General features: G+C 45.8%; 3 protein-coding genes across 4 annotated transcripts; 1 reads left to right on the top strand and 2 right to left on the bottom strand.

Moving 5' to 3' along the window:
* Positions 1–5210: 5210 nt before the first annotated feature.
* Positions 5211–7811, bottom strand: GL218_05233 (uncharacterized protein; the record flags this gene model as incomplete). Its single annotated transcript, XM_033581882.1, has 2 exons — positions 5211–6534; positions 6598–7811. The coding sequence occupies 2 exons, from the start codon at positions 7809–7811 to the stop codon at positions 5211–5213; spliced, it is 2538 nt and encodes an 845-aa protein (XP_033434419.1).
* A 1515-nt stretch (positions 7812–9326) lies between these two features.
* GL218_05232 (putative cfem domain-containing protein) lies at positions 9327–9890 on the top strand (the record flags this gene model as incomplete). Its single annotated transcript, XM_033581881.1, has 2 exons — positions 9327–9558; positions 9661–9890. 2 exons carry the CDS (start codon positions 9327–9329, stop codon positions 9888–9890), a joined length of 462 nt encoding a protein of 153 aa, XP_033434418.1.
* A 255-nt stretch (positions 9891–10145) lies between these two features.
* GL218_05231 (uncharacterized protein) lies at positions 10146–11256 on the bottom strand (the record flags this gene model as incomplete). 2 transcript variants are annotated; one of them, XM_033581879.1, is made up of 2 exons in its annotated part: positions 10146–10988; positions 11056–11256. In XM_033581879.1, 2 exons carry the CDS (start codon positions 11254–11256, stop codon positions 10146–10148), a joined length of 1044 nt encoding a protein of 347 aa, XP_033434906.1. The 2 variants fall into 2 exon arrangements, with proteins under 2 accessions (XP_033434906.1, XP_033434905.1); XM_033581880.1 differs by lacking the exon at positions 11056–11256 and having other exon boundaries at positions 10146–10970.
* Between the last annotated feature and the right edge of the window lie 6475 nt (positions 11257–17731).

The following is a 17731-nucleotide window of genomic DNA, read 5'->3' as shown; positions in this document are numbered from 1 at the left end:
CATTTTCTCGCAAGATTGGCTACGCTCAGCAAGAGGATATACACCTCGAAACAGCATCTGTTCGAGAGTCACTCACGTTTAGTGCCTTGCTCCGGCAGCCCGAGCATTACTCCAATGACGAAAAGATAGCTTATGTCGACCATGTTATAGAGATGCTCGATATGCAGGCGTTTCAACATGCCGTGGTCGGTAGGCTCAACGTCGAACAAAAGAAGCGTGTCACAATTGGCACTGAGCTGGCCGCACGACCAGAACTTCTCTTATTTCTCGATGAACCAACGAGCGGCCTCGACAGTGACTCATCTTGGTCTTTCTGTACTCTCCTAAGAAGATTAACAGATAGCGGACAAGCAATCCTATGCACCATCCATCAGCCGTCGAGTCCTATACTCACCCTATTCGATAAGCTGCTCTTCCTTAAGGAGGGCCACACGGTGTATTTCGGCGATTTTGGGCCGCAATTTCGCACACTAATCAATTACTTTGAAAGCCACGGAGCCCGGGAATGCCTTGCCCATGAGAACCCTGCCGAGTGGATGATGGAAGTCACCAACATAGATGACGCCGGGCACTCATTAAACTGGGGAGAGATATGGGACAGATCCGCGGAATGTGCCGCTGTTAAAAAGGAGTGTGGTCAAATGAACCAACGGTTATCTACGGTCCCAAAAGCAAGATCTCTTGGTGATAGCCGTGCTACTGAATTTGCAACCACCTTCTGGTACCAACTTGGCATCGTTACTAAGAGAGCTTTTCAGCATGACTGGAGATCTCCGGAATACCTCTATTCCAAGAGCCTTACCACATTTGGTTATGTAGGTACCTCTTTCACTTTATCAAGAACCCAGTTTCTAATTTTGTATTTACCTAGGCATTCGTCAACGGAGTGAGCTTCTGGGCCTCGGGAACAACATCCCAAGACATCCAAAACCAGATCTTCTCTCTTTTCGTATTTTCTACAATTTTCGGAACATATGTACAACTTATAATGGAACGATTCTACAACAGTCGAACCTTGTATGAGAATCGAGAGCGCCAATCCCGAACGTACTCGTGGATCGTATTTCTTGCCTCAAATATCATAGTTGAGCTCGCATCACAAACTGTCATTAGCGTCATCGCGTACGTATCGTGGTATTACCCATTAGGCCTCTGGAAGAATGCGATCGCACAGGACGAGCTTAATAGCCGTAGTGGTCTCATATTTCTGTTGATTTGGTCGATGCTTGTTTTATTTCAGACTCTCTCACAAATGCTAATGACCATAATGCCCAACATTCCGGCTGGGATTAACAACGGAAACCTCTTATTTATGCTGTCGCTAATATTTTCTGGGTAACTATTGCCATTTTCCTTGCATCGCAAAGGGCCTTATACTAACCTACTTACAGAGTTCTCGTGCCTCCCAGCGCCCTCCAGAAATTCTGGATTTTCATGTACCGGGCGACTCCACTATCATACTACATGTCTGCTATCATGGCGACCGGCCTCTCAGGGGTAAATATCACCTGCTCCGACATAGCCATCTATAAACTAGATCCTACACCCGGCCAATCCTGTGCCTCGTACCTCAACCCACCCACGGTTTTGGTCGAGAACGCTGAAGATATGGAAGGGTGTCGAGTGTGCGTATCTAGCACTGCTGATGCGTTACTGGCCAGATTCGGCGTACGCTTCCAGGACCGCTGGTGGCAGTGGGGAGTTACTATCGTTTACAATGTCATCAATGTGGCACTCGCAGTATTGTTGTACTGGTTAGCAAGGGTACCAAAGAAGCCGAGAAGCAGGATTAGTTTGGCAGATAAGTGCAAGTGGCATCCGGAGTCATTGGAGAGATATTTAAATAGTTGATTTTATCATTCCCTTTTAGCTGGTTCTTTATATTCAATGCGTATTATAAGTTATAATGGTTACCAATGTATTTTTAGATTAAAAACGATGTATTGATTCCTCTATTCTATGAACTAGAAGACAAAATGACCAACCAATCATGATGCTCAATTCCACCGACATGTTTAGGTCCCTTGCTTGAGTATCCCCTCATTTTCCTTTGGTAAATATCTTTTTGGGCATGTAAGCAAGCTGAGGCATTCTAGTTAGTTTTTTATTTAGGTACCTTAGATATGTTATGTACCTACCTTACTTGAAGACTTCATCAATATGCCAATTACTTCCGTATCTTGCGTCCTTTGCGGTGCCCCGGTGGAAGATATATTACACTCTGTTATCTGGTTGCAAAAGTTTCGCGTCAGTGAGTGTCCCGGTGGCCTCAAGGCCTACCCAATTAACCACTTTTATAGTATATACCATATTGCAAAATTGGAATGAGGCCCGCCTCTCTGGGATTGGAGAAAGACGACAATTCGAGGATGTTATACCTCTGGACGATTCCGTCGATGCGGATCTCCCCGGCATCAATTATGAAGAACCTGACATTGGGATACGTCTCATGGTTACAAAATTTGGCGGCAAATATCCACCAAATCCTCCTCTAGCACCGCAACCTGCATGGGGATTTCCTTTTCACTCATCCTGCTTGGAAATTCTATCTGTCGCTTGTCCTATCTATGGGAGTTGTCTTGATCTCCAGGCCATTCTTGATCTTTGTAGGTCACAGCCATACAAACACGGCCCCCTCGACTGGGGCCATGACTATGAAGGCCTTATTGGTCCTCCTAGGGATATTAACTTATTCTGTCCTGGAGAGGAACCTGACCTAGCTCTAGCTAACCTTAAGACGGACATATACACACATGATCCACTGAACATTCCCGAACTACGCCGTCTATTCACTGATAGCATCGATTTATATGTTCGGAATGACACGAGTGCTGCTTACGAGATACCTACTATTTATTCAACCGGAGGTGATCCTTTAACTAAGCTACCAACCGAAATCTTACACATGATTCTTACTTGGATGGACTCGAGAGACGTAGTCAATCTTAGGTTAGCCTCGCCGGTATATGCATCTCTTGTCTTACCAGATGGATTTTGGCTCTCGCGTTTCTGGGAAGGGAGAGAATTTGAATACGTCTTCGAAGCAAATATGACTCACTCAGCTGGTAGAGACTGGCGACAGCTCTTCCAAAAAACAAAATTATTAGCTGGCCTGCCAAGTATGGCGAATAGGAAACGGGTTTGGTCCTTAGCTCGTCATCTCTGTAACCTCATTAATCGTAGACGGAGCTACAACTCATGCCATGGCAAAAAAATCCGCAGCCTATTCGAGCCTGATGGCATACCGAACAGCGACCACTGGGTCACGGCAGGACCTACCCTACACACCCCGACCGAACAATACAGGTCTGGGGCCAGGTCGCTGTATGAGAGAAAGATCACTCTAGGAACCACTCCGAAAAATATCTACGTGTCGACCGTCAAGATTATGAATAAAACGTATATTTCTGGGATTCGAATTGTGTATGATAACGGTCAGAGCACTCTATTCGGGTACTGTAATACTGATGATGGAGCCAATGTTACTTGGGAGGAATACCAACAGGTGATGACATTGATTGGGTTTCACATCGCCTTCGATAACAAAGGAATTCGAGGCATTCGAATATTATCTAGTGTAGGAGAGCCCTCGATGTGGGTGGGGGATTGGTATGACCTTTCCCAGAGAGTACTTGTTCTACCTACCCACCTGCCACCCCAAGATCTCAAAGGAGGATTTGATGTAGGTTATTTCAGTCCCAGATACGATATACATTCTCTAATAATTTCCGTAGGCCGTGAAATTAGTCTCACTGTCTATTTCAAGTGGCAAGGATACATCACCGGGCTCCCCCTCAACCCTCCATCATCAGCCTTTGAGCTTACGAGAGACTGCTATTTGGCATGGCGAAATTCCCCATAAGGAATTATCGTTCTTCGGCCCCCACAGTACACTTCTAAAGGACTACAGAGACAGTTTACCTTTTTCTCTTCTACTTTTGGAGGAGTAGATGGAACACAGCTCCCTCAACTAACTAGGATAACAGTCTGGGTTGTCGATAATACAGACCTTGGTATGTACGCCGACCGCACTCATATTTGGGGTCTCGAATTCTCCTTCAGCCGTCCTATCCAGGGTAGAGCTTCTATCCTACTTGGTCAAATCCCCGATGAGGGGTTATTCAACTCGGAGGTTTATCACATGGATCTTGAGTCGGATCTCGGTGAACGTATTACAGGCTTGGAAGCTTTTTATGAAGACCCTAGTTTCATATTTGGCCTGAAGGTAAGTAGTTCACTACCTTAGGTAGTTAATATCGTTTAGATAAGGCGGTGAGTATATGCTAATGATATTCAAGTTCTTCTATACTAACCGCGGCCGCGCTGTTGAATTCCCTCCTTCTTGCACCGACCAGCTGCCTAAGGACGAATATTTCTCTGACATACTTACACCAGAGGACGGGACCATTGTTGGCATATATGCTGTATTGGTAAGCTGAGTTGCGCTCCGAGTATTGATCATATTCTTCAACTAACAGCTATAACACCTAAAAGAAACACAAAGACGTCTTTAGGTCTATAGGGGTTGCATATATCCCTTCTAAATAGTTTATATTTATAATTTCTGTGTTTATGGTATTGGCGAAGTTTAGTTAAGGAGACAAGGTAGGTAAATATCAATGTACTGTATCTTTTCTAGAAGGCATTTAAATTCTGACAATAAAACTTTTCGATCCTGCAAACATTTCCTATAAATGATGCTACTTACAGATTCTGTGCAACCTAGGTGCTTATGCCATATCATTCTCAGGTACCTAAGTACTCGCTATTTCTATGTAAGAGCGAAACTGGGAGACCGACTGAGGTCAGCCTATAAGATAGTATTAAAAAAGATGCTTACGTTTTTTGATGTGATTGACGTTAAATTATCTACCTTTATTTGAACGACATCTGCACGCTTACAATAACAAGGGAGAGGCTGGAGAGTTTAGAGCTAAGCATCAGAGGTTAAACCTTAAGCCTAGTTGTTATAATAAATATCCGGGACGAAGTAAACCTTAAATACTAACCTAGAAGCCAGGCCCCCCCTTTTTTCTTCTAATCAACATAACCTAAATTGACCTTTAATTTATCCATTTTATCATTTAGTCTCCATTTATATTAAATCTCTCCTACTTCCCTATCATATTTGTTTTCTCTACATACAACTATCCAGATGTAGAATGCTACTATCACTAAAATCATAGTTCCAAACCCCTTTTCTAATTCACTTACCCGAGAATGAACTCTTTCCAAGCCAGTCCTCCAACCGCCTCATTCAAGTCTCCTAAGCCAATAGACCCGACCGATACCTTCTCAAAGTACTGCCCACCGCACTTGGAATCTACCAACATAACGCGATAGCGCCATCCGCCATCCTCTTCAACAATGTCAAAGTTCTTCGCCCGCTCGTCACGAGCCTCGCAGAGAACCACGAACTCGCGTCGGTATGGACTGTCGTTGGACGCATCGAGCTCGGAGAGCCCGCTCCAGTTTGTCGGCACGTAAATGCGGCCGAGTGCAAGGCCCGACTGTCCAGCTATGATGAGCTTAATTCCGGGTTGCTTATCAGGATCGAAATCGTCATCTTCATCATTACTAGACTCAGAGTCATAATCATCGTCATCGTCATCATTGTCATCGTCAGAATCAGACTCATAATCTTCGTCGTTATCGTCTTCGTTGGAGTTAAAGTCGGAGCTATAATCATCGCTATTGTTATCAGAGGATTCGGATGAAGTTTCTATCTCTTGTCTCGGGACTCGCTGCCCGTAGACGCCATCGTCGCCTTTCCCGACCCGACGCAGCTCGAACGTGGCTGACACGGTCCAGAACTGCAAAAGTCCGGACCCCGGGTTTTCGCTAAGAATATCATCCGTATACTGCGGCAGTCCATCTCCCGTCAGCGTCCGGGCAGTCGGCTCAGTGGTCGAACAATCAATGGCAAGAGCAAAGCGCTCCTTCTTGCGCATCGGCCCGCCGTAAAAGTTCAACTCCCTCCCCTTATCATCCTTGTGGTGTCTCCATACGAGTTCACAACTCGTCGACTCATGTCCCTTACGTTGATACCATATGATCCAAGTGCGCTTCCTAATACCGTGCCGCACGACCTTCATGTCGCGCGTATACCAGTCCCAGATACGCGACCATGCAGAATCGTGCCACCCGGCCCACGACCAGCTCGGCGCGACGGCCCGACGCTGCGGAGCGTCTTTTCCTGGTTGCCAAAGTAAAAACCAATCAAAGAAGCGCGCTGGTAAGCCGTGGCATAGATCCGACTTTAAGTTACGGCGGATTTGACGCGCGACGCCAGCAAAGGCACGGTAGATATCCGTTGCTTTGGTTAGGTGGCGCTCTGAATAATTCTGAATGTGGCCTTCGACAATATTGCCAATATCGTTGTCGTTGCCTGCGAAGGATGACCTGGGCAGCTTTTTGATCTCTGTTGTATCCTCAAATGTGTCCTCTGAAAAGTTCACCTCGCAACGACATTGCAGACTGACGGAGTGGTCAGTGAATATAAGGACGCGGCTGCCGAAATGCTGCTCCTGGTAACTGTGAGAAATAATTAGCCGGCACGAAAAGGACATCCTCGTAGAAAGGTCGACGAAAACTCACGTCCACCCGCGGGTATAATATGGAAAGTCCTCTAGTTCAGTGTCACTGTCCCCGCAATAGGCGAGTCGAAAGCCGTCAGCAATCTGCTCTATGTTCCGCACATTACTACGTGATCCGCGCTTCTTCTCAACACCGTTAATGCCCTCGAATGCACTTGCGCTACCTGCCGCACATATGACTACGTAGGCAGCGCCGTATATTAAGTCCATGTTCTGAATGGCCTTAAGCCAATCCTCGCCTTTGCCGTCCTGCACGATGCACAGGCTATCAACCCAGATATACCGCAGGCCTAGTCTCCGTGCCACCGTCATGGCATCGCGGATTGTGGCCGGCAGGCGGTCTTGGCTCTCCTTGCGGGCGAAGAAGCCGGGCGTCTCGCGTTCAATGACATTCGTAGTCAGAGTTTTGAAAAAGTCCTCGTCGGTACCACCTTGGCCCCAGACGTAGCTAAGAGCAGCATACCGCAGGTCAGAGTCCGCGCTGCGGATATGCACAAGGCAGTCCTGCTCGAGATCAATGCAGCGAAAGTCTGGAACGGCTATCACAGGCGAGCCCCAGTCCATCTCGCGCATGATGCGCTTGGACTGGCATACCCGACGATGGCGCGTCTCACATATGGCTAACCAGTAGCGCACGAGGTCGAAGTCGATATAGTCGCGGCGCACTGGGCGTGGGAGGAAGGGGAAGGCGGCGGGAGGTGTGTCGGCTGGCGCATCGTTAAGTAGTAGGGTGATCCGCGGGAAAATGTTCACCGTCTCGATGTCGATGTCGGCAGGATTGCCGCCCTCGACGATAAGTTCAGGCCATATAGAACGAATGTCACTGAGCGTGGCCCATCGTTCGTCGAGCGACGGCGCGTGCCCGTCAGCGCCCCAGCTAATACCGACATGCACATCTCGGTTGCGACGGTCGACATTGGGGACGCGTTCGCTGCCAAGCGCTACGAGAAGCAGTCGGCACAGAGGACAGTTAGTACGGCCCCGAATATCGGCGATAGAGGCGTGATATACGGGCTTGGTGACTCTTTCTGTCCACTTCTGGTATTCGGGATCGTCGGGGAAGACGACGAAGCGCCGGACCGTTAGTTTTAATGCGGCACAAGCCGAGCATAACTCATCGCCGGGAAGGGCGGCATCGTCGGGAACTGGGACGAGAGGAGGCGGCAGGGGAAGCGCCTTAGTCATGGCGATATTTCCTTTCATATCACGACCCATGGTTAATATAATAGGTTAGGGATTTGCGTTCGATTCCTTAGAAGCTATATTATGTTAAGAGTACAGCTGCTAATGTGTACGACGTCTAAACAAGTCAGGCTGCGATTTATAAGAGCAACCATGAGGATGAGAAGCCCAACCCTCACTCTCAAGGCTATCACATTCATAGCGGCCCTCGCCGATGACTAGCAACCATTCATCGTCGCCTGTCATACCGATATACCCCGAACCCCCGCATTTCAGCTGGCTTCTACATAAATATTCCATGGAAATCTCTTCCTATTTGGCTATGAATGATTCAAGCAGCTGAAAATATTTTCCCTTTTGTATCTAAGCCTTGTTCCCGAAGGCTTTTTTAAGGTAAAGCACCCGTGGTTCACGCCACTTATGATGTTGATGGTTGTAAAGTAAAACATTTCCTATTATTAATTATTCGATTTGATATGGTAAATTGTGTAATGTAGAAGGCGCCTTGTTCCTTGTATAGCCTTGTAGAGAGGTTATAGCGAAACTTATTTTGATAAAGCTGCTGACGTGCTGACATGTTGACTTGTTGAAGTGCGAAGACTCTGCAGAAGAACTACGACTGCGTCTACCAGCTATATAGGTTAGGTAGGTACTTAGGTAACCATGTATATATCCTGCCTGTCCGCCAGCTCGCCTATCCATCAATAAGAAGCGTTTCTGAGATCCCCGCAAAATAGAAAGTTTCCGTTTCAAACCTGACATGGATAGAGCTGTTACTTGGGATAACACTAGGCCTCCTAAAGCTATACCCCTGAGCTAATGCATGAAATTACAAGGACCCCTAGTATCAAACGGGGGCTGAATAGAACCGTGATATCTAAGGATATCTTTTCCCCTGCAAGGAACTGCAGATGTTGCAGGTAAGGGGCGCATTTTTAACTTCTTGTTCTCGAAGAAATCTGAACTGCCGTTAATAGGCTATCACATTAGACGAGACATCGAGTCATATAGGAGTATCGCATTGTCTTATTTATGTCTCCTGTCTATTACCCCTCACGCCGTAGGTACCTATCTCTTTACATAAAATGAGAGAAGCTAAGATTCTGTTGGGACAGAACGGGGGAGAAACCCTGCTGGTGTCATATAGCCATACAGAAAAACCTCAAGCTTGGCCATGATGAGATAAACTCTGGCCGATCTTGGTAATTGTGTCCATACGCTAAGTTAGTCAAGGGCTGCCAAGGTATACTAGTAGGATCTTATGGAGGTGGGTATCATTCAATGATACTACCTAGTATGTAGGTAGTGTACATATGTCAGGACATCTCATCAAACGTACCATGTAGATAAAAAAGCTGCGACGCCTCAGTATCGAAGTTGGTTTACCCTAAACGTTTGTTCTCTTGCCCGTCTCTTCTTATTGAACATCCTCACTTACACGCTCATTCTACTTTACCACGTCGACTACTCGTTACATTTTCATCGCCGGTCGAAGAAAACGAACATACACTCCTTTACGTGGAAATAAAACATCGATACATATTCAAAATGCAGTTCAAGACCCTCGCCATCGCTCTTTTCGCCGCCGCGGTCACCGCCGAGAGTCTGCAAGAGCTTATCTCGCAGATTCCGTCCTGCGCGAAGCCGTGCTTAGACAGCGCCTCGACCAAGGTTGGCTGCTCGACCACCGACAACAAGTGCCAATGCAGCAAGATCGACGACCTGACCAAGGAGGCTATTACCTGCGTGTCGACTTCTTGTAGTGCCGATGAACTAGTTGGTATGTTTACCCCTTGTTTTCGAACATTCTAAATCACAATTAACCCAGTGCTTCTGTGTAATACTTTTGGCAAAAGGAATACGACGACTAATAGAGAAACAGATACCACAAAGCTTTCCGGAGAGATCTGCGCAAATGTCGCGGCTGCCGCCGGTGGTGCTGCCGTTTCTTCGGCCATATCGAGTGCTAGCGCTGCTGCCACGTCTGCGATCGGCTCTGTTATCGGCTCGGCTACCGATGCGGCTTCGACCCCAACTGCGACCCCCGGAGCCGGTAACCGAGCTGTTGCCGGTCTAGGTTTTGCTGCGGCCATAGCTGCTTTAGCTCTATAAATGGTTGGCATGGCATGGTGTGGTTAATAGTAAACTTCTTTTATATAACGTTTTGATGGTAGTCTTCAGATCATGTGTATACTTAAATCAATAAGAGCAGGCGGGGAGGCTTAAAAATCAATTGGTAGTTCGTAATTGTCTTCGATGTTTACTCTTCTAAGGCTGAGTCTATGGATATAATTCCGAATCTGTATAATACACGATCAGTTGCATATATCGTGAGATTAAAAGTCTAGTGTGTAGATGCGGTATAAATCATGCGAGGCCAAATCTACCAAGAGCCCCATCTTCACCGCTATCAAATTGGCTTTGTAAACCATCTAGCGCCGCGAAATGTGCTGCAAACTCGTAACCTTTCTTACGTAATTCTTCCGTTCGCTTCCAATCCCAGTTGCCATGTCCTTCCTTAGCTTCAGCTTCACTAACGGCATGACCAGTGATCAGATGAGATGGAGGCGCCATTCCGTTCTCTGTAGTGACCCAACCGTCAGGCCGCTCTGGTAGCATTCCACTGGCGTCGATAAGGATAGCGGGATGTACTGTTAACCGTCCGATCTTGAATACATACTTGCTAATGGCTGTAGCATGTATCTTCTTCTCCCAATCCTCAACCTTCCCTTTGTCTTTCCTTGTCGTGCCAAAGCTTCCCTCGTCCCAAGACCGCGGTTTGACGGCACCATGCTCAACAAAATGCGTTACAATGTAAAGCCATTTGCGATCCCAACTCAGGACACGAGACCACATCTCATATTTTTGATACGGCTGTAGCTCCTTCTTGAAGCTGCATTGCACAGCACCGAGCATAACGCCGAATTTGCCCTTGGCCGGTTTCGAAGGGTCTGATGGATCTATCACAAGACGTGTTGAGGTATTATTTGCAAGCTCGCGACAGCCGCGCGCGAATAAGTGGGAGACTAGTTGAGAACGGCTGACGTCAAGGTCGGCGAAGTAGGTCGAGTTAGACTTGTGGATATTATAATCGACTTCGAGCAGCGAAACATGAGATGGCGTGATTATTGGGTGGAAGAGTTGGTCGGGAGTGTGTGTATGAAAGCGTCTAAGACCTATGTGCGTTATCATGGCGCCGAAAACGCGGAACTATGAGCATTTCTTTTAGTAAATGTCTTTCCATGGATATAGGACGACCAGCCTAGGGATTACTTACAGTCCACGCAAAAGGTAGGCTTTTCCAATTCACAAGTACGATTACTAGAGCTATAACACGACTCGTCCTACCGGGGCCTGTAAAGAAAGACTGAAGCATTGCCATCACGTTCCCTTTGTAGACACCATAAGCGACAGCCGGTAGGAGTATCGGTCCAGTGACTCTCAGCACTCTATTAGCTGCGCCGGCAGCAGACGCCATTGTGGTTATTTTTTAGGTATTCCGTTCGATCCCGATATTCTACTGCTAGTAGTAGTAGTTACAAATTGCGTCCGAAGGAATCCGAGGAGTAGTATGATTAGAGCGACACCCCAGAGAGGTACAGCTCGCAGGTAGCAGAGGATCGTGTTTGTACACTTCGCGATGAGATTGGTATTATTCGATGGAAACGGCATTCGGTTAAAGTGCTACTCGGTAGATAATTCGACACAAATAAAGCTCCATTATTCGTCAATTCCTATATTTACGAAAGAATTGAAGAAAAGATGAAGCAGATAATAAATATAATAGAAAAAAATAAAGTTGCGATGACGAAGTAGTGGAGACCAGCTGAATTAAGCTGACCGCATCTTCCCACTTTCAGCTTTTGCCTTGTTCCGAGCTTCAACCGACCCCTGAATCGGATACGTAGGTCCCCTTTACCCCTGACAAACGCCCAAGGGACTTCATATCGTACCTAAAGTTATATATTCACATTGAGCTTTTTCTTTTCAGCCTCCTCCAATCGAGCTGCTTCTTGTGTTTCTAACCCCGTCTTGTGGATTTTGTGTTCCCTAGACAATACTTGTTTACTGATAAGCAAGCTCAAAAACATTCCGACAACTCCAAGTGCAGTATAGAAAATCCATTCAGCCCGAAGACTCTCGTTATATACTCCAACTACCACCTGTCTTTGATCATGTGGCAGAGTTGGGATAATACTTAGTGCACCGGAGGCTTCACCCCCAATTATTTGTGTGGCTTTATCAGATGGAAGAGCTGCGACAATCTCTCCTAACTGTGCCGCCATACGATTCTGAAAAATAACTCCTCCGAAAACGATTGACATAGCTGTTGCAATATCGCGCATGAAAAGCAGTGTTGCTGCCGCACTTGCAATGTCTGCAGGCTTCGTAAGGCTGAACACTGCCACAATAGGGGCCTGGAAAATAGGACCGATGCCGATACCTGCTATAATCTGGTAGATAATAATGCGTGGCCATGATGGATAATCCTGGAGATTGATATAAAGGCCAGTTCCTAGGATCATCAAGACAAACCCTAAGTAGATTGGTGGTCGATATCTACCTGACTTGCTTATATAGACACCTGTCAGGCTCGATACCACACATAGTGTGACAGCAACTGGTAGGAGATAAACACCCGACATGATCGGACTCGCACCAAGGACGGCCTGGAAGTAGAGAGGAAGGTAGTAAAGGTGTGCGATAAAGATTGCGCCGTGAATATATGCAATTCCGAAGGAAGCGATATTAGAAGTCGACTGAAAAAGCCTGAGTGGAGTAATTGGGTATCTGGCCACTTTCCACTCAATGAGGACATATAAGCCAACTGTCACGACTCCGAAGATTATAAGGCAGATTACGACGGGAGAGTCCCATGGTTTGGCTGCCCCTCCGTAGCCAATTCCCAGTAGGAACATCACGGTGGCACCTACAATTGTTATCGTGCCAAGCCAGTCCATCGCAAGAAGTCCTTCAATGATAGGAGTCTTAGGCGTATGAACCTTGAGGAAGAAGCATACGAATACGCCAGCTAGGCCAGCAATTGGTACTTTAGGTAAATTAGCCTAGGTGCCTTCACGGTAGTTTCCTACGGGACTTACAGTTGATCCAGAAGCACCACCTCCAAGATACGAACTCAGCAAAAGCACCGCCGACGACGGGGCCTAGGCCACACGCCAATCCCCAAGTCACACCTAGTATACCGTAGTACTTGCTTCGATCACTGCCGAGATGTCAGCTTAATTATCAACCAGATAAAGAGAAGTATATACCGAGGACTAAAAACATCCCCTACGATGGTTACCGACAATCCCAATATCCCCCCACCACCGATTCCCTGTATTACTCTGCCTGCGATGAGCGTGTTCATATTATTCGCAAACGCTCCTACGAGAGAGCCAATGAGAAATACGATGATAGCCGTGAGTAGGATAGGTTTGCGACCGAAAATGTCACTAATTTTCCCCCAAGGTGGAGTAGCAGCTACGAGATGAATCAATCAGTTGTTAACTCGTAAGGACTAAAGCACCTAAGCTAACGACGTACCGGCTGCTGGCAGGAGATATGCTGTCCCTATCCAAGCATATTCCAGTTCCGTAGCTTGGAATGATTTGGCTATAGTTGGTACTGCAGTTGCGACAATCGTCTGGAGGCTGAGTTAAATTTTCTGATTTTTGCAATAAGGCCTTCCATAGTAGATAGTGCCATACCTGCTCGATAGCGGCAATGAAGTGAAAGTAGATACCTTTTATAATGTAAGCGATCCCACTTGCTTAATTCGCTCGGGTAAAGGGGTTCTTACCGTCAAAGATAGAACGAGCAAGAATGTGGCCGTAGGGCTAAGTCGCTCCTCGGGCTCCTCGTATTTCTCCTCAGGTACCATTACTTGGCCATTTTGGGGTGAAGTAAGATCTTCAATCGATATCTTTTCTCCGTTGCTCATCTTTTTGTTTCTATTATCAGGTGCAAGATCTGGGGCTAACACATATAATAAAGTAATGTTGGGCAGATCAAGATATCATAACGAACACACAAAGGATAGACGAGATAAATTAGCGTGCAAAGGAACTTACATCAAAAGCTATTCCTATGGTAAGTAATAAGAATAGCTAAGGTCGTTCTGCTATATAATACGTTACCACTCTCTTCGGCAGGGTCCCGAGTTAAAGGGGGGATTACCAACCGCCGAAGAGACCCACTATCTTCCGAACATTTGTGGGACTACCGAATTCTAACAAGGAACTACCGAAGACTTGGAGCAATACATCTTAATAATCGAGAATTGAACTTCTTGGTAATACTAAGCTTGGTTTTCGGCTGAATATTACTAACTATAAATATTAAATAATTGTCAAATTTATTTTATGATAATGCCTTCGAAGACGATGTCTCTTATAAAGATACAGTTGCGAGGCAGAACCTCATTAATGACTATAATCGAATAACTTCAATAAACTACGCAAAATTGGATAAGGAAGGTCATATTAAGATAGCTATCCAAGTATTGCCATATTCTCATTGTGATGAAGTGGTCCACTCTACGATGGATTACATAACTTCTCAGCTCTAGAGTTCTTCGGGCTAGAACGAAATCCACCCATCACTCCTAGAAATCACATAATCTCAGACTTCTTCACAACTCTCTCTCTAAATAGCTAAACATACACTAAATTCTGATGAATATTTTAATATTTGCTCGTCTTAAATCCTTAGATACCTAATTTATACTATTTCATACCTGGTACCTAGGTACTCATCTTAATAACAACTTTCGGATGAATCTTAGTATGCCTGACCCCATCCAACGATCTGCCTGCGACAGATGCCACGGTCAAAAACTAAGGTGCATGAGAATTGCATCTGGGGGCGCCTGTGTCCGTTGTGCTAGAGCTAGGGCAACCTGTACTTGGAGCCCATCTCTTCGCAGTAAAAAGGGGTTGAAGCCCGAGGCGATGAACAGCCTTCGAGATGATCGGAATAGTTCCGTCAACGGAGAGGATAATCTCGACTCAGCAAAAACCAATGGAAACCGCGCTCCAATACTATCTCTACTACCGATCCTATTTGCCAGATTCCTCTTCATAATATGAATTTTAATCTTGGTAGCGACCTCTTCCAGTGCGACTCGGTGTTGTGGGAGTCACCCCTTATCACGGACTCCACCTCTGGCTCTTCGCCCACCCTTGTCACATCTGCAAGCCCGCCTTTATCACAGATGTCATCACAGGGCACTTCCAATACTTGGCAAGAACGATTTAATCATGAGTGGACCATGCTGTCTACCGAACAACAATCTCCTTTGAAGAATGGTAGTCCATCGGGGAACCAAGATCCTTTGCGGGTCAATGTGCACGAACCTCCTTGTCTGCCATTGGATATCATCCAAAGACTCTCCGATTTGAACGTTGAAACATTCTCGCTTTCCTCTGCCATTCCTAAACCTCCGACCTCTACATCGCAACCGTTGAGTTGGAAGGATAAGGACTTCGCCATAGACAAAACATTCCAATTATCCCAGAGGTTCATCGAGGTGCTTGACAAGTTATATCCCCGTCAGCCAGCAGGTTCGGCTCAGGATTCAGTCATGTCTCCTATCTGTGGGCCTAGCATCACTCCACTTCCTTCATTTGACCAGGCATCTTTTTTATTAGTTCTCTCCTGCTATCAGAGGCTAATCGAAATTTATGACGACATCTTCGGCAACATGCAAGCGTGTTTAGACCGCTCCTCAGTCACGGCACCCGAAGACTATGTTCAGATGCCCGATGTGAAAGTCGGATCTTTCTCCTTGCCAAACTCTTCAGCCCTCCAAATCACTTTGGTATTGCAACTGGCTAGGCATCTCCTGCAGCGGATGAGTTTCATCATCAAAATCCTCAATCCACCCCCAATTGCCGATGGCGATACTACAAACGATTTGATGATCCCAACCTTTAAATTAGTTACTACTAGAGAAACTGATTTGGTTGAGAGAATAAAGATTTTAAGGGGCACGCTTGTCTCATTAGATATCTTATAGACTAGTAAAAGTATCGCGTTATACAACCTCTTCTTACCTATATAAGTTACCTCTTAACCGAAAAACACGAGGTAATATCTCTCTAAAGAGAAAGAGAGAGAGAGAGAGAGTAGATAGGTGGTATGTTATCGATATCCACGTCGAGTAAAATCCTTTTCAGGCTTAAGCTAACTAGAGATTTTGAAGAATATGCCTCAAAAAGTCATCAATTAGCATTAAGTACCTCTAAGTAACGGTATTCATCCGCAATTATCTATCATAAGTCCTCTAAACCTATCCTCATCATACACACCAAAAGTTGGCCTAATTTTCGCAATCGTGAATAACTGTTAGTACCTACCTATCGGTCATATATAATCCGGAGCCCATGCTGAATATATCCTTTGGGGGTAAAGCTTAATCTTATCCTAGCAAGCCTGATCCTACCGGCGGCGACAAGGTATATAAGCTTAAGGTAGAATGCTGACATGCGCCGGACCGAGAGTTTAACTATCCCGGCCCAATCAAGGATGTCAAGTCTGACAGAAAGTGCAACTTGTCCACTAGAGACGGGGGTTTGCATCCTTCTTGTGGCGTTATGCGGATGTGAAGAATGGCGGAATTGGTCTGTGATACTGAAGATCTGATTAAGATCTGATTAAGAGTAATGACGGTCATATGCCGATGAGGCTGAATCTGTGGAACGTACTTGGGAAGCGTCTTTGAACGGGCTTAAGTGAGGATTTATAAATATATATCATGCATATAAGGGCCAGCCTAGTTCCTTATTATGTCAACACACTATGTGGCACTGCTACGATAATGTACATCGTTACTATGGGGCATCTAATTTATTTCCTAACGTCTTGAGGCTATGGGAAAGACTGGCTTCGGGGATTTGGTGGCTGAATAACGTATTATTCGTGCCCCTTTGACGAGCCTTAAGTAAAGCTAACCACCAACCCTGCTTTGTATGGCTTCTAGTCGCATTTCACAGTCACTTGTAACAGTATAGTAGGTATTAACTGAAAAAAAAAAAGATACATGCATTACGATGCTGATTTAAAACCTATTAAAATCAGCATTAACTTATCTCGTCATATCCCATTGTCCTGCATCATACTCCACTGTATATTCATACTTACCTACCACCTTCACCTAGTTATTTATAATCGTTAAGTTATGGCCCAGAAGACTGGTAAGCATGTCCCATCAAGCTTTGCTAGACCTATTAATGTGCTGGACCAAGATATTGGTGAGAGTCGGGCCGTCTTGGCGACCCTCGATGCTCCTGCGTCAACCCCACTAGGGATCAAAGCGGACTGGCCCCTACATTTCGAGCACTTACTGCAAAAAATTTAGCGTCTTGCTTCCACGTACGACCCCTCCAAATTTCAGCTTTGGGCAAGATATGTTAAGGCTGGCCTGGGTAGTATTATTGCATGCCGCATGAAAGTAACCCATCTTACCTTAAGATATAAGTAAGTAGCACGTGGTCCTGTGCAAGTCTTTCAAATTCGGATGCAAAAGGCTGGTTCGGTTGTTATGTACTTGGTAGTATTATTAGGATCGCTAGTAGCCTTGGTTCAAGTGAATCCTTCGGATGAATGAGGAGACGACGAATTTCCCCAATTGTGCCATGATTTGGAACATTCAAAGACATGATCTTAGTTATTATTCTACTCATTTCTATTTATTGGCTAGAAATATCCTACTGTAGTATTATGTAGCGCACTATATACATGTATAGGCATTTCAATCTGTTTAGGTCGACCAGTGATATCGTAAGGAACCAGAACTATTCGGATACCCTTGCTTTAACTACCTTGTATACATACATGTGGCAGCCTACCTAAGTGCACGATCCATCTAGGTCATCCGTATTTTCGTGTGTATGGGTACTCCCCCACGGTCTGACTAGCATTAGTTCCATGTAGCTCCCGCCTTCATCGGT

This window comes from Daldinia childiae, assembly GCF_008694065.1.
Source record: "Daldinia childiae strain JS-1345 chromosome Unknown Scaffold5, whole genome shotgun sequence".
Classification (NCBI taxonomy): domain Eukaryota; kingdom Fungi; phylum Ascomycota; class Sordariomycetes; order Xylariales; family Hypoxylaceae; genus Daldinia; species Daldinia childiae.
This window is presented reverse-complemented; position numbering and strand designations above follow the sequence as displayed.